The sequence below is a fragment of the Tachyglossus aculeatus genome, chromosome 9 (assembly GCF_015852505.1).
Source record: "Tachyglossus aculeatus isolate mTacAcu1 chromosome 9, mTacAcu1.pri, whole genome shotgun sequence".
Lineage (NCBI taxonomy): Eukaryota > Metazoa > Chordata > Mammalia > Monotremata > Tachyglossidae > Tachyglossus > Tachyglossus aculeatus.
This window is the reverse complement of record NC_052074.1, coordinates 14,397,250-14,409,557: the sequence shown is the minus strand read 5'-3', so window position 1 is coordinate 14,409,557 and position 12,308 is coordinate 14,397,250. Positions and strand designations below refer to the sequence as shown.

At 40.2% G+C, this 12,308-nt stretch overlaps 1 protein-coding gene across 1 annotated transcript in view; it reads right to left on the bottom strand.

The window, feature by feature from the left end:
* Positions 1-4,154: 4,154 nt before the first annotated feature.
* Positions 4,155-12,308, bottom strand: part of MCM8 (minichromosome maintenance 8 homologous recombination repair factor) — a 35,492-nt gene continuing 27,338 nt past the window's right edge. Inside the window, exons 14-19 of the mRNA XM_038751491.1 lie at positions 11,684-11,879; positions 10,228-10,447; positions 9,290-9,499; positions 7,688-7,764; positions 5,420-5,609; positions 4,155-4,929 (exon numbers count right to left, since the gene is read on the bottom strand). Of these exons, the coding sequence (XP_038607419.1) occupies positions 4,837-4,929; positions 5,420-5,609; positions 7,688-7,764; positions 9,290-9,499; positions 10,228-10,447; positions 11,684-11,879 (986 nt within the window). The 3' untranslated portion in view covers positions 4,155-4,836. The remainder of the gene's footprint in view (positions 4,930-5,419; positions 5,610-7,687; positions 7,765-9,289; positions 9,500-10,227; positions 10,448-11,683; positions 11,880-12,308) is intronic.

Genomic DNA, 12,308 nt, shown 5'->3' with positions numbered 1-12,308 from the left:
CCACTGAGCCACGTTGCTTCTTCATATTGCTTAAGCGCTTACTGTTCATTCATTACTCACTCGTATTGATTGAGCGCTTACTGTTCATTCATTCATTCAATTATATTGATTGAGCACTTACTGTTCATTCATTCATTCAATCGTATTGATTGAGCGCTTACTGTTCATTCATTCATTCAATTGTATTGATTGAGCGCTTACTGTTCATTCATTCATTCAATCGTATTGATTGAGCGCTTACTGTTCATTCATTCATTCAGTTGTATTGATTGAGCGCTTACTGTTCATTCATTCATTCGGTTGTATTGATTGAGCGCTTACCGTTCATTCATTCACTCAATCGTATTTAGTGAGCGCTTACTGTTCATTCATTCACTCAATCGTTGTGAGCGCTTACCGTTCATTCATTCACTCAATCGTACTTAGTGAGCGCTTACCGTTCATATCATTCAGTCGTACTTGGTGAGCCCTTACCGTTCATTCAGTCACTCAATCGTACTTAGTGAGCACTTACCGTTCATTCATTAACTCAATCGTACTTAGTGAGCGCTTACCGTTCATTCATTCACTCAATCGTATTGATTGAGCGCTTACCGTTCATTCATTCATTGATTCAATCGTAGTCATTGAGCGCTTACTGTGTGGAGAGCACTGTATTACGCGCTTGGGAAGTACAAGTCAGCAACATCTAGAGACGGTCTCCACCCAACAACGGGTTCAGTCTAGAAGGCGGAGACAGAAAACAATACAAAATACGTAGACAGGTGTCAAAATCGTCAAAATAGAATTAGAATTATGTGCAGAGCACTGTACTAAGCACTTGGGAAGTACAAGTCAGCAACAGATAGAGACAGTCCCTACCCAATTAAATCATATTAATAACAATAATAATAATAATAATGGCATTTGTTAAGTGCTTACTACGTGCAAAGCACTTTTCTAAGCGCTGGGGGAGATACAAGGTCATCAGGTTGTCCCACGTGGTGTTCACAGTCTTCATCCGTATTTTACAGATGAGGGAACTGAGGCTCAGGGAAGTTAAGCGATTTATAACAGGGGATATTCTGTTGACAAAGCTCCGGGACCAGCCACCTTTGACTGCAACAAAAGATAAGATAATGATCAAGGTCATGGCTTATAATCCTTGCTTGCGCCACTTGTCCGCTATGTGACCTAGGGCAAATTGCTTCACTTCTCTGTACCTCAGTTACCTCGTCTGTAAAATGGGGATTAAGACTGTGAGCCCCAGATGGGGGAAACCTAATTACCTTGAATCTCCCCTAGTGCTTAGAACAGGGCTTGGCACATATTAAGCGCTCAAATAGCATCATTACTATTATTCCGTGGGCCTCAGTGACTGCATCTGTCAAATGGGTATGAAGACTGAGTCCCATGTGGGACTCAGCTTGTACCCAGCCCCACCGCCCAGCGGTTAGTAAGCATATAGTAAGTGCTTAACAAGTATCATAATTATTATTATTATTAGTATCTTGTGTCTCCCCCAGCGCTTAGTACAGGGCTTGGCACATAGTAAGCACTCAAATACCATCATCATTATTATTATTATTTTGTGGGCCTCAGTGACCTCATCTGTAAAATGGGGCTTGAAACTGTGAGACCCACATGGGACAGATATGGGACAGACGATCCCTGCCCACAGCAGGCTCACAGTCTAGAAGGGGGGAGATGGACATTTGCCTGCTGTGTGACCTTGGGAAAGTTACTCAACTTCTTTGTTCCTCAGCCTCCTTAAATATCAAATGGGAATAAAATACCTCGCCTCCCTCCAGCTTAGGCTGTGAGGTATATGTGGGACAGGAACTGTATCTGATCTGGTTACACTCTATCTACCCCAGCGCTTGGCAAATAGTGAGAATTTAAATACCACACCCAAATATCAAACCCCAGGACTTCAAGAATTCTAGAGAGCCACTCCTTCCTTTCTGCCTTACACTAATCACTTAACATGATTGCTATTTATCATTAAGTTCATTCATTCATTCAATCGTTTTTATTGAGCGCTTACTGTGTGCAGAGCACTGTACTAAGCGCTTGGGAAGTACAAGCTGACAACGTACAGAAACGGTCCCTACCCAACAGTGGGCTCACAGTCTAGAAGGGGGAGACAGAGAACAAAACAAACACATTAACAAAATAAAATAAACAGAATTATAGTATATACTATACAAATACTATATTTGTATTATATATTATATTATATTGTATTTGTAGTATAGTATATCATCATCATCATCATCAATCGTATTTATTGAGCGCTTACTATGTGCAGAGCACTGTACTAAGCGCTTGGGAAGTACAAATTGGCAACATATAGAAACAGTCCCTACCCAACAGTGGGCTCACAGTCTAAAAGGGGGAGACAGAGAACAAAACCAAACATACTAACAAAATAAAATAAATAGGATAGATATGTACAAGTAAAATAAATAGAGTAATAAATATGTACAAACATATATACAGGTGCTGTGGGGAAGGGAAGGAGGTAAGATGGGGGGATGGAGAGGGGGACGAGGGGGAGAATAGTATAGTATACTATAGTATACTATAGTATAGTAGCATACTATAGTATAGTATGTAGAATAGTACACACAGTATAGTATACTGTATGTAGAGTAATTAGGTAAGACAAATAAATCAAGACATGCCCCCAAATCCAAACACACAGATGAAATACAAACTTTACCTGAATGGCATTATCCAGGTTGGTACCAACCAAGCTTTATCTGTCCTTTTAGAGTTGGGTTGAAGAGAAAATCCAAGGTTCGGTAAGACGGTTTTAAAAACAAACTGCTATTTAAGTATTGCAGCCCATCCTGTGCTGACGAGGTAGGAAAGGAGGTAGGAAAGGGGGCAAAGGAATGCCACCCTTTGGCTCTTCTTCCCTAGCAGCCTTTCTCCCCTTTCCTTGCCAAGAAATGCTGGGCTTGCCTGAGAAAAGATTGGGCTATTAGAATGAGGCAGGGTTGGATCGGTGGTGATTTTTCTGCCCACATTATCAAGCATCGCTTACCTTTCTTGCTGACTTCTGCTGCAGCACATGGAGAGCTGCAAAATTGCTCTTTTGTAATAGGTAAGCTCCTTGGGGGCAAGGGACTGCCTTTTGTTTCTGCGGTTCTCTCCCAACTGAGTGTTCGATGCTCAAGAGGTGTTCAATAAATACTTCTAATGGACTGAATGAGTTATTGTTTCCAATCCATTGGCTATGCTATGCGAATAAGTCTTAAATATTTGGGGTTCAAAATATTTTGAACTCTGAACTTTGATAAGACTGTGAGACCTGGGCAGGGAGAAGAGCAGAGAAGGCTAGGGCTGGATTGGACGTTTATAAAGTTGTAAAAAAAAAAAAATGTGGTTTTTTACATGCCCCTTCTTCATTGTAGTTTAAATGTTAATCTTACAGGATCCATTATGGTTTCCAAACTTGAAAAATATTATTTATGGCCTCATTATTTTTCTTCATGCTGTCATCTCACTTATTGCATGTTAAAATTAAGCATATTTTGAGGTCTCGTTTTTAATGTTTTCTTTCATCTGTTCTTCTTGCATTTGTCAACTGAATTTTTTTTGTATCCTATAATTAGAGTGGATTTGTTTTCTTTTTATCCTTCCCTTTAATTATTCTCTCTGCTGCTAAATCAGCTGCCAAAGCTATGGCATTCCAGAGACTGGTTTGTATACATAACCTTGTAACCAGTCCCAACCTTCTGAGCCGCAATTATATGCCTGTTAAAAGTGGAACTTTTATATTCTGTGTTTTTTGTGATACCCATGTCTTCTTGAAACAAACATAATATTACTATCCTTCAATTAATGCCGTGGTTATCTGTACCTTACGTTTCCCAGAACACAACTAAGTAGGGTCAGGTCAAATTCAGAAACTCATTACTCACGGAGTCCAGAAAAGACCATGTTCTGAACTGATAGTAAATTATTCAATATTTTTGCAGTCAGTTACTGGAAAAGAGGACAAAACTGAGGGTAACACTAGCTAGTTTTACTAGGCAAGGCAAACTAATGCATACTAGGAAATTCAGTTTATAGACAGAAGCTTGTCTGGTTTTCTTCACCATAAAAAAGCTTGCATAAACATTTTAGTGCTGAATACTCAGGTTTAATCAATATCCAACAACACACAGGACTACAAATATTTTTCATAAATTAGGTCAGTCATCAGTATTTACATTAACTATTAAAATATACAAAATAAAAGCTTATATACTAAACTTAATATACGTATGAAATTTCCCCATTGAACAGTTTAAAATGTTAAAGAAAGTCTATAACAAAGTCACCCTGAAAAATCAAGTAAATAACTTTAATTCCCTAAATAAGGAAATAATCATTAAATTTCAAGTAAGTTTTGTGAAAGAAACCAAAACTCCTCTAATGCAAAAACTGTTTCATTAGCATTACATTGTTGCAAATGGGTTTTAATATTTTAGAATACCTGTTGGGATTAATCAGAATCCTATAAATGGAAGGATTTCTTTCTGTCTCTCTTTTGTTGGCTATTTAGGGGGTGGGGGAAAAAAATGAACACCAAGTTGTCTGCCAGTTTTAGCAACCAAACACTTGGCTTTCTTGACTTTTGCCAATGACGACGATAAGATTGTCATTCATTTTTAGGGCAGAATTTCTGTAAGTGGTCTTAACAACTGGCTGGTCTTTTGAGGATAACTGCGTATTTTATTGAACTAACAATAAACATGGATCTAATTCTTATTGGGTACCCTACACACATTTTAATTTTCCTTTATTTAATTCAATTTATGAGGCAACTACCCGTCTGAAGATAATGTCATTGAGAAAGCCCTTTCACATAGTTTGAAGCTGGTAAATCTTTGGTCCTTTTTTCAAAAGGTAACCTTGGTCATTAAGTGATCCAATGAAGTTTTCAAAATCAGAGACCTACAAGAGAACAAAGGAAGCCTAAATTCATGTAAAGAAAAATTCCACAAGTCAGATCTAAGACAAATTGCTATGTCTCCATTAATGCCTTAAAAGAAAAACATTCTTCTAAATTAAGCTTCTTTAGCAAACAGTACTACTAAAAGGCTAACAGAATTCTGGAAAAGTTCACTCTCAGATTAAAGCCCGCTGAAGAAATCCTATATGATTATATTCACTGACTTATGAAGTAAGGTTTAGCTATATAGATTTTAGTTTCCTTTTTTTTTTTAAGTGGGGAACCAAAGGAAAAATAAGTGACTATGCAAAAAATACTACAGAATGTTTTCCCTGCTTATTTCCAACTGTTCGCTAAAAGCTGATCCCTGAGTGGGCGGTGGGGGAAGAGGAGGGAGGAGAATTGGAGGAAAAAAACTTCATCTAATATTAACAGAAAATACGCAGTTGACAGACTGTAAACATTAAAACCACTCGTTTCGTTTTACTTTACCTGAATGTTTGCTTCTTTTGCAATCTGTCGAAGTTGCTGAAACTGAAATAAATTGTTGTAGGTTCTTTCTGCGATTGTGTTGAGAGCAGATATAAATCTTTTAGCAAGCGACCGATTGCTCATTCCAGACCCATGCTGTGAACGCTCAAAGTCCAGATTTCCAAATTCATCTGAGTAAGTTCCCAACATGCTTGAGAGGGAAGAAAAGAAAGTTAGATTATAAAGCAAATCTGGCAGGTCTGAAAAGAGTCAATGGTCAAGCAAGCTCCCCAGACCACAAAATGTCACGGCTTAGAAATACCCACGTTACTTTCAGGTAACTTGCTTCTCACAGTACTTAATTTTCCTCTGGGAAATAAAATTTAAAAAATAGATTTTTAGCCAAATTTTGTGTCAGGTTGAAAAATAAAGGTCACTCCTAGGAGACTGTACAAGGAGTTGCTCTCCTACTGAAGTTACTGAAATTACCCTCTGAAGATAACAAAATGTATATGAGACAGCGCTAACAAAATCACATTAGAACTTCCTTCTCTGTCCGTGGTTTGGGAAGTTCAGCTGTTCCGGAGGACTGTGCATTAAACGACCAAGATTCAATTCCACTATCGGGGACCAAAAAACCCAGAACTGACTCTACAGGCCTGGATTTAGCTCATGGTAAGTGTGGTGCATCAGAGTCATATAAAATTTGGCCCCCCTGCCCTCCACCAAACTATTATGTCTGTTTGTTGTTGTTCTGTACTCTCCCAAGCACTGAGTACAGTGTTCTGCACACAGTAAGCTCTCAATAAATACAAATGAATGAATAACAAGTGGTTTGAAGTCCAACATTAAACTGCCTGCTCGGCAATATTAAATCAATGAAGCCCAATTGATCTCTGCCTGAGAAGGTGGTGCTAGACTCCCTAACAGTAAGGATGGAGATAAAAAGAAGCGGGAAGCAAGGAGGATAAAAGAAGCCATGAGCTGCAGGTCTTCAGGGTGATGGGGATGAAGCTGTCCATCGTGAGGGATAATAATAATAATAATAATGACATTTGTTAAGTGCTTACTATGTGCAAAGCACTGTTCTAAGCGCTGGGGAGGATACAAGGTGATCAAGTCCCACGTGGGGCTCACAGTCTTACTCCCCATTTTACAGATGAGGTAACTGAGGCACAGAGAAGTTGAGTGACTTGCCCAAAGTCACACAGCTGACAACTGGCGGAGCCGGGGTTTGAACCCATGATCTCTGACTCCCAAGCCCGCGGTCTTTCCATTGAGTTACCTGCCCCGCCTCTGCATTCGAGAGGAAGAGGTTAGTGCTGGCAGAACCTGCTGAGGTGTTGACCTGAAACTTTCTAGTTACAATTGATCTTGATTTTTGGAATTGTCAACGACTTTTCTTAGACTTATTTTTGAATGGCTTGCTCCCCCGTGCTTGGCACGCAAACCATTTATTTCTTTTAGTCATCCGCATATATCTGAGAGCCCGGAATAACTCGGTGACCGGAATTTCTCAGCTTTGCCTGACCAGAATAGTCAAGTGAAAACAGGCCTTAAAAATAGCACTTTTTTCAGGTCTTGACTACACAGCAGATCCCATAAGGTTAACATTTGAATTCTAGTGAAGAGGGACGTGCAAAAAATAATAGCGTCTAAAGCAAAGGATAATTTGTGAACGACTTCATAAAATTAGGCTGTTACTCTGAATTACGCCTAGAAACAGACTGCAGAACACAAGCATAATGTGCCTTCCTCTACCGCTGGTGTAACATGCACCTAAGTAAAATCAAACATCATTCAAGTCTGTGGAGCTCTGAGATACCGGGCAAGTTCTGGGATCTTTATTCGAATCTTCAAATACCACGCCAAGCACATTACTGGCTGAGAGCAAGTGTTTACAACATATACCACATTACTTGTATTTCATTAAGTAAATGATTAAAATTGAGATACATTAGCAATAAGTATAACTTTATAAATTAGAAAAGTCCTATTGACAAATATGAACCCAAACTGGTGATCTCTGTCTTAGGACCAAAATGTTTCATCGTGAACTTTTTCCAAGCTTTACGCTATAGCAATCTCTTAAATGGCTTAAAAAATCATACTGAGGGAATAGTGGCACCTAGTTATTAATCACTACCATTTTTAACTAAAGCAGTTTGCACTAAAAAAAACCCCAATCAGGATTACAAAATCATATACAAGTCGGTCAAGCCATTTATGGGGAAAAAATGCAATTTTGATGGGTATATTTCTTAGCTTAATTTTAAAAGTGGCTTTTACCTGTACTTCATTATTTCTATTACATCTTCTGCATCTTCTTTGGTTGCCTTCTCCCTCAATTCCAACCTCGCCCGGGCCTTTTAATAAAATGAGGACAGGTTGCATTTTCAGTTTGGACAATTAACAGAAGCAGTTAAATATACTCATCATAAAGCTAAAATTTATACTCTATATCTAGCCCTCAGGACATGTGGGCATTCTTTAGTCATTAGGCATCAAAGCTACATTATTCTGTCTCTGAGAATATTGAAGTTATGGATACGAAAGTCTAAAAATCCAACTCTGTCATCTGATAAGCTATTTTCCATATTGATGTTAGTAATGGTATTTATTGCACACCCACTGAGTACAAGCATTCATTCATTCATTTATTCAGTCGTACTTATTGGGTGCTTACTGTGGGCAAAGCACTACACGAAGCGCTTGGGAGAGTACAATATAACAATAAACAGATACATTTGCTGCCCACAACAAGCCTAGAGTCTAGTTCCGGGAAAGTACAACAAAAACAGGATTGACACGTTCCTTTTCACCAAGAGCTTTACATTCTGACGGGGGAGATGAGTATGAAATCAGTGACAAATTTAAACCTACTTTAACATCTTTCTTATGAGTATGACTTCAAAGTAACTGAATTCTAAACCGTTATGCCCCTCTTTTGTCTGAAAAACTGTCACGTATTTTGTAGAAGCCACTATAGACAAACTCTTGGTGGGGTTATTTCAACCCAGTAATCAAATTAGACATTCTGACACATTCACATCAAATATCTAAAAGGAAACATTTAAAAGAAGCAGAATGTAATTGAATAACTTACATGCTTGTGCAGGACAACATTTTTTTACTAAATTTCTCTTAGTCTGGCATTTATCTTTTTTTCCTTAGAGTTTTACTCAAGTAGCAAGGGACCAAATAACCAAATAAAATGGTAATCTATCAAAACCAAATTAAAGGGTTTGGAAAAGGAAATGAAATGGTTCACTTTATTAGCAGGCCCTCTGAACAGTAGATACGTCGACACGTATAATGGAGGAAGGGTATGTGAGCTGACGGGAGTGCGCAAACCTAGCCTTCCTCTTACTCCTTGGCTCTTTAGCCCAGTTATGCAGGGCTCTATTGGTTGGGGACATCCTTGGTGTGAGAGGTAGGGAAAAGGAGTAGGCTCTGCTTACTTCAATGCCTGCAGGGACTCATAGTTTGCCCAGGTGGACTACTGGATACATGCAAATATCCTCACGTACAAGTTCAAACTGAAGCCCAGAAACCCACAGCGAATCCAAATTGTTCTGCACTGAGGCAGGGGAATGCCTAAATACTACCAAACTAAGGGATGGCTCTCCTAAGAAAGGTCTAGACCATGGCGGTTGCACGATGGTTGTTTCATCTCTCTGGTTAATTTAACTCCCTTATGGGATCAATCAGCAGTATTTATGGATCAGGTACTTTGTGAGAGAACTCTACTAAACCCTTGGAATAATATAATAATAGAGTTAGTAGACACAATCCCCATCTTCAGAGAGTTGACAAATTCCAGGTAGAGGGGGGCAAGAGAGTTTAAAGATACGACACCATTTACAAAATAGGTTAAAACTGAAATCATACTTCCGTAAGACGAATCAAGGACTCCAATTGCCTTGTGGTGATGGGTGTGCTATCCAACCCTGAGTTCTGTTTCCGGAGCTCAAGATAAAATTCCTGAAGGGCTTGAGCGGCTTCTGGCGATAACTTGGGATGGACGTACTGACGAGAATATCCTACGTACTTTCTCAACAGCTGGTGTGGAATGGGATCCAGGTTTTCCCCAGGGATTACCTGGAACAGCAACAAGGGTTTCTGGATTACAGATACACAGATAACACTTGCGTGTTCAGGGCAGTGAATTCAACCTTCGCTAGCCCTGGATCTTTTCACTGGTAGAGTTAGCGCTTAGGGGATTCAGGAGGTGCAAAGGCACATCTCACCGTACATATCCATTGCTGCTTCCCTTCTCTCACCCCTCTAGATCTACTACGATGCTAGTGCAGCCAGATATCAGATTCCAGGAATTGTGAGCCGGACAGCTCCTTCAGACGTCTCACTGCAGACAGAGCTGGTGGTCCAAGTGACTCATAGTGGGCATGGAACGTGTCTCTACTTCCCAAATGCTCCATACAGTGTGCTACACCAAATGGGCGCTCAATCAATACGGCTACTGTAGTTAGTTTCTCTTACCTCCTCCTCTGCTGCTGCACCACTCCACTCTAGAGAGTCTGCCTTGATGAAAATGACTGGTACATATGCCCGTGGCTGGAAGACCGTGGGCTTGGGTCTCCCAATCACCCAGAGTTTTGTGCTTTTTTTCTTTCCCTTTTCCCCTCTTATTCCTGTTCCTTTGCTCCCTCTGGACCTTTGCAGACTTCTAATGTAGGTGAAGGATTTAACACGACAAGTATGTGCGCTACTGCTACAATTAAAGAAAAGAATGACATCTAATCCTCGAAGCTAAATAAAATGAAAGCAAGCGACAGAGCCAGTACCACAGACTGTTACAAAAATTCCACCTTCAATCTCTCGGATAAAGGTTTATCAGAAGCCACTTCAAGAAGAGAGGTGTTCGAATCTTGGCTGTTCAGACGAACCACAGTAGCGCTCTGGATAATTTTAGATTTCCCAGCTCTCATTGCCATCACGTGTTCAGACAGTAAATGGTCATGGTCCTCATTTGGAGTATCTAGTAGAATGAATACCAGGTCAAACCTGGACAGTAAGGCACTTCCCATTCTAAGAAACATAAAAACCAGAACAATGCTATTTCAAATGAAAACAGGAAGGCCACCAAAACATTTTACTCATTTGTTTCTCACAATTCTAAGCATGGCTCAAGGTAAAATGCAATGGAAAAAGTTGAGCAAGAAATAAAACAAATTTTTTTTTCCAAAAACCAAATTATTTCATAATCTGCCTCAGGAGGCAGCAGCCTTGAACCTCAAGCCCAGATGACATGCCAAGTCACTTTTGGCACAAACGGTAACTTGAGTCACTGAAAAGAAGCATGGCCTAATTGAAAGAGCACAGGGCTGGGAGTCAGACCTGGGTTTTAATCCCATCTGCCACATCAATCAATCAAACAATGACATCTACTGAATAGTTACTGTGTTCGTGGCACTATATTAAATGCTTGGGAGAGTACAATAGAGTAGGTAGGCACAATCTCTGCCCTCAAGGAGTTTATAACCTAGCAGAGGAAACAGACACTACAATAAATTGCAAAGGGGGGAAGGAACAGGGCCTAAGGATATGTACAAGATTGTTGTAGGATCCTGGGCAAGTCACTTAATGTCTCTGTGTCATAATTTCCGTAATTTCCTCATTCTGCAAAATGGGGGTCAAATTATCTTTCCCCAAAACTGTGAGCCCCATGTGGGGCAGGAACTGTGTCTGATTTGAATGTATTGAAACTACCCCAGTTTTTGGTACACAGTTTGCGCTTAACAAATACTGCAATTGCGATTACTGTTATTACCGCTTTGAGGTGGATTTTCTTCAGGATTTCTGGAAAATGGAGATAGAATGAGATCCAAGAAGAGCACCGTTTTTGAGCAGAATGACAAGAAGGGCTATGGCAGGATCCTGGCAAGCAAGCAAGGCCAGAGGGACATCAGGGGACTTGGGGCCTCAGTATTTCTGGGAATTTTCCTAAAGGGTCCACACTTGCCCCCCGATCTGTCAGTCTTGTCTTTGCCGTTTTTTGCCCTGAGACCCAGCAGTGGCTTCCGGCTCCTCCCAGTCCTACAGAAATGCCTGGCTCTGTGACCCACTGTTTTTCTCTCCTCCTTCCAACCGTGCCAATCCCTTGACAGATTTGTGCTGTGGCCCTCCCTGGCATTCTACCACAAAATGTTGCCAACCCCGGCCTTAATCCTAAAGGAAACCTAGCCAAGGGGGGGTCTTGATGATACAAGAAAATGGATTTCTTGATTTTGCTAGTTAGGTCATTAACTTTTAATCGAGACTTACTTCAAATTCTCAGAAACGGTTTTGGCTTTGTTGTAGTGGCCCCCAATGGGGTTCGCGGCAGCAACGATTGAAGTCCTTGCGGGGAGGCTGCAGACGATGCCAGCCTTAGCCAGGCTGATACTCTGCTGTTCCATGGCTTCCAGCAGGGCCTGGTGCTGATTCCCCATTTTGTCAAATTCATCTATCCCGCAAATACCTACAGGCATAGGGGACATTTAGAATGAGATAAGCGGTTTTGGTTGGCATTCAAACTGAGTGCTTTGCAAAGGGAAATCTTCAGCAAGTACAAACTTATCACTTCACCAAACACAGGCACTTGACTGAAAGTCTCATACCCCAAATTTTCTCTAATTCAACTTGGATTTTTCTCACATCCCCAAAACATTCCAAGAATCGTAGTAAAGCATCAGCTTTAACATCAAATATCACCCGTCGGATGGGAGACGGTACTTGTACTCCAACTAGGTAAGCAATATTTAAATAAGGCTTACACAATACAACATATACACTTACCTCATTGTCTTAAAAACACCTGACCAAGGACACTGGTTATTCAGAATGAAGTGCAAAAAATATTGTATTAACTTCAGCTATAATTATGGCATTTGTTAAGCGCTTACTATGT